Source organism: Colobus angolensis, unplaced genomic scaffold (genome assembly GCF_000951035.1).
Source record: "Colobus angolensis palliatus isolate OR3802 unplaced genomic scaffold, Cang.pa_1.0 Scaffold34, whole genome shotgun sequence".
NCBI classification, from domain to species: Eukaryota; Metazoa; Chordata; class Mammalia; order Primates; family Cercopithecidae; genus Colobus; species Colobus angolensis.
In genome coordinates this window covers 5,578,952-5,580,360 of record NW_012116710.1, presented here as the reverse complement: position 1 = coordinate 5,580,360, position 1,409 = coordinate 5,578,952, and the positions used below count along the sequence as shown (strand labels likewise).

Here is a 1,409-nt window from a genome sequence, read left to right as displayed (position 1 = left end):
CTTGGGAGGCTGAGGCAGGAGAATCGCTTGAACCCGGGAGGCAGAGGTTGAGGTGAGCCGAGATTGTGCCACTGCACTGCAGCCTGGGCAACGAGAGCGAAATTCCATCTCAAATAAATAAATAAATTAAATTAAATAAATAAAGGTGTTAGACAGAAGGAAGCTCCTGCACTGAGGTGTGGCCAAGACAGAGAGAGAGAGAGACAGAAACACAGAGACAGAGGCAGAAACTGAGATCAAGGTCAGCGAGTCAGGGCCCCGGGACAGCAGGAAGACAGCATGGGGAAGGGTACAGAGAATGGAATGGACCAGGCATTGTCCTACAACTTTGGGGTGACTCACTGGGCATCAGCAATCCCTCAACATGGGGTGCCCCTCTCCATGAATCTGTGATTGGGGTGCCACCCTTGGATGCCAGAGTTCCCTGGCACAGTGGTGGTGGTGGTGGGCCACCCCAGGGCAGGCACCCTCGACATCTTTCAGTCCCAAATGTGGGGACCCTCTCATAACCGCTTTCTCTTTCTGTGCCCACAGGGACCCCCAATGATGCCACCTTACCCTGTAAGTACTTGCTGACGGGTGAGGGTCTTCCCCTTAGTGGGGGTCCCTCAGCCCCTCTCACCCTTCCCGCCTTCCGTCCATCGTTCAGGGTCCCGGACATTGCCATCAACAGCTGAACAGCCTGCCCGTGAGTGGGAGGGCTGAGATGCCCCCGGGTGGGGAGTGGGAATGGTGAGAATTGGGGTGGGGGAAGCTAAAAGGGGTTGCAGCCCCAGGTGTACTAACCCAGCACCTAGAGAAACGTTGGAGTCTAATGGGTGTGTCATAGATATCTGTTGACTCTTGGAGAATAATATCGCTTCTTCCTCACTTCACAGACCATGGAAGGACCCCCAGTCTTCAACCCGGTATGGCTTAGGGGAAACAGAGGTGGATGGTCAGGAGGGGGCACGGATCCCCGGGGAACCTGAGACAGCCAGAAAGAGAGTGGGCTGAGGGTGTTTGGGGTGGGAGGTGGGGAGAGGGTAGATAGAGTTAGTGGTCAGGTTTAGGGAGCAGAAGGGGTTGGGGATATTTTCCAGGAGGAGTAGGGCCTCTCAGAAAATTTGTTCTTGGGCCAGGAATGGTGGCTCATGCCTGTAATCCCAGCACTTCGGGAGGCCGAGGCGGGTGGATCACGAGGTCAGGAGAGCAAGACCATCCTGGCCAACATAGTGAAACTCCGTCTCTACTAAAAATACAAAAATTAGCTGGCCGTGGTGGCGGGCGCCTGTAATCCCAGCTACTCAGGAGGCTGAGGCAGGAGAATCACTTGAACCAGGAAATCGGAGGTGGCAGTGAGCCAGGATCGCGCCACAGCACTCCAGCCTGGTGACAGAGCGAGACTCTCTCAAAAAAAAAAAAAAAAA

The 1,409-nt window shown here is 54.8% G+C and overlaps 1 protein-coding gene across 1 annotated transcript in view; it reads left to right on the top strand.

Moving 5' to 3' along the window:
• Positions 1-1,409, top strand: part of LGALS4 (lectin, galactoside-binding, soluble, 4) — a 14,050-nt gene that overhangs the window by 11,263 nt on the left and 1,378 nt on the right. The window contains exons 3-5 of the mRNA XM_011952523.1: positions 459-561; positions 650-688; positions 879-908. Coding sequence (XP_011807913.1) covers positions 459-561; positions 650-688; positions 879-908 — 172 coding nt within the window. The remainder of the gene's footprint in view (positions 1-458; positions 562-649; positions 689-878; positions 909-1,409) is intronic.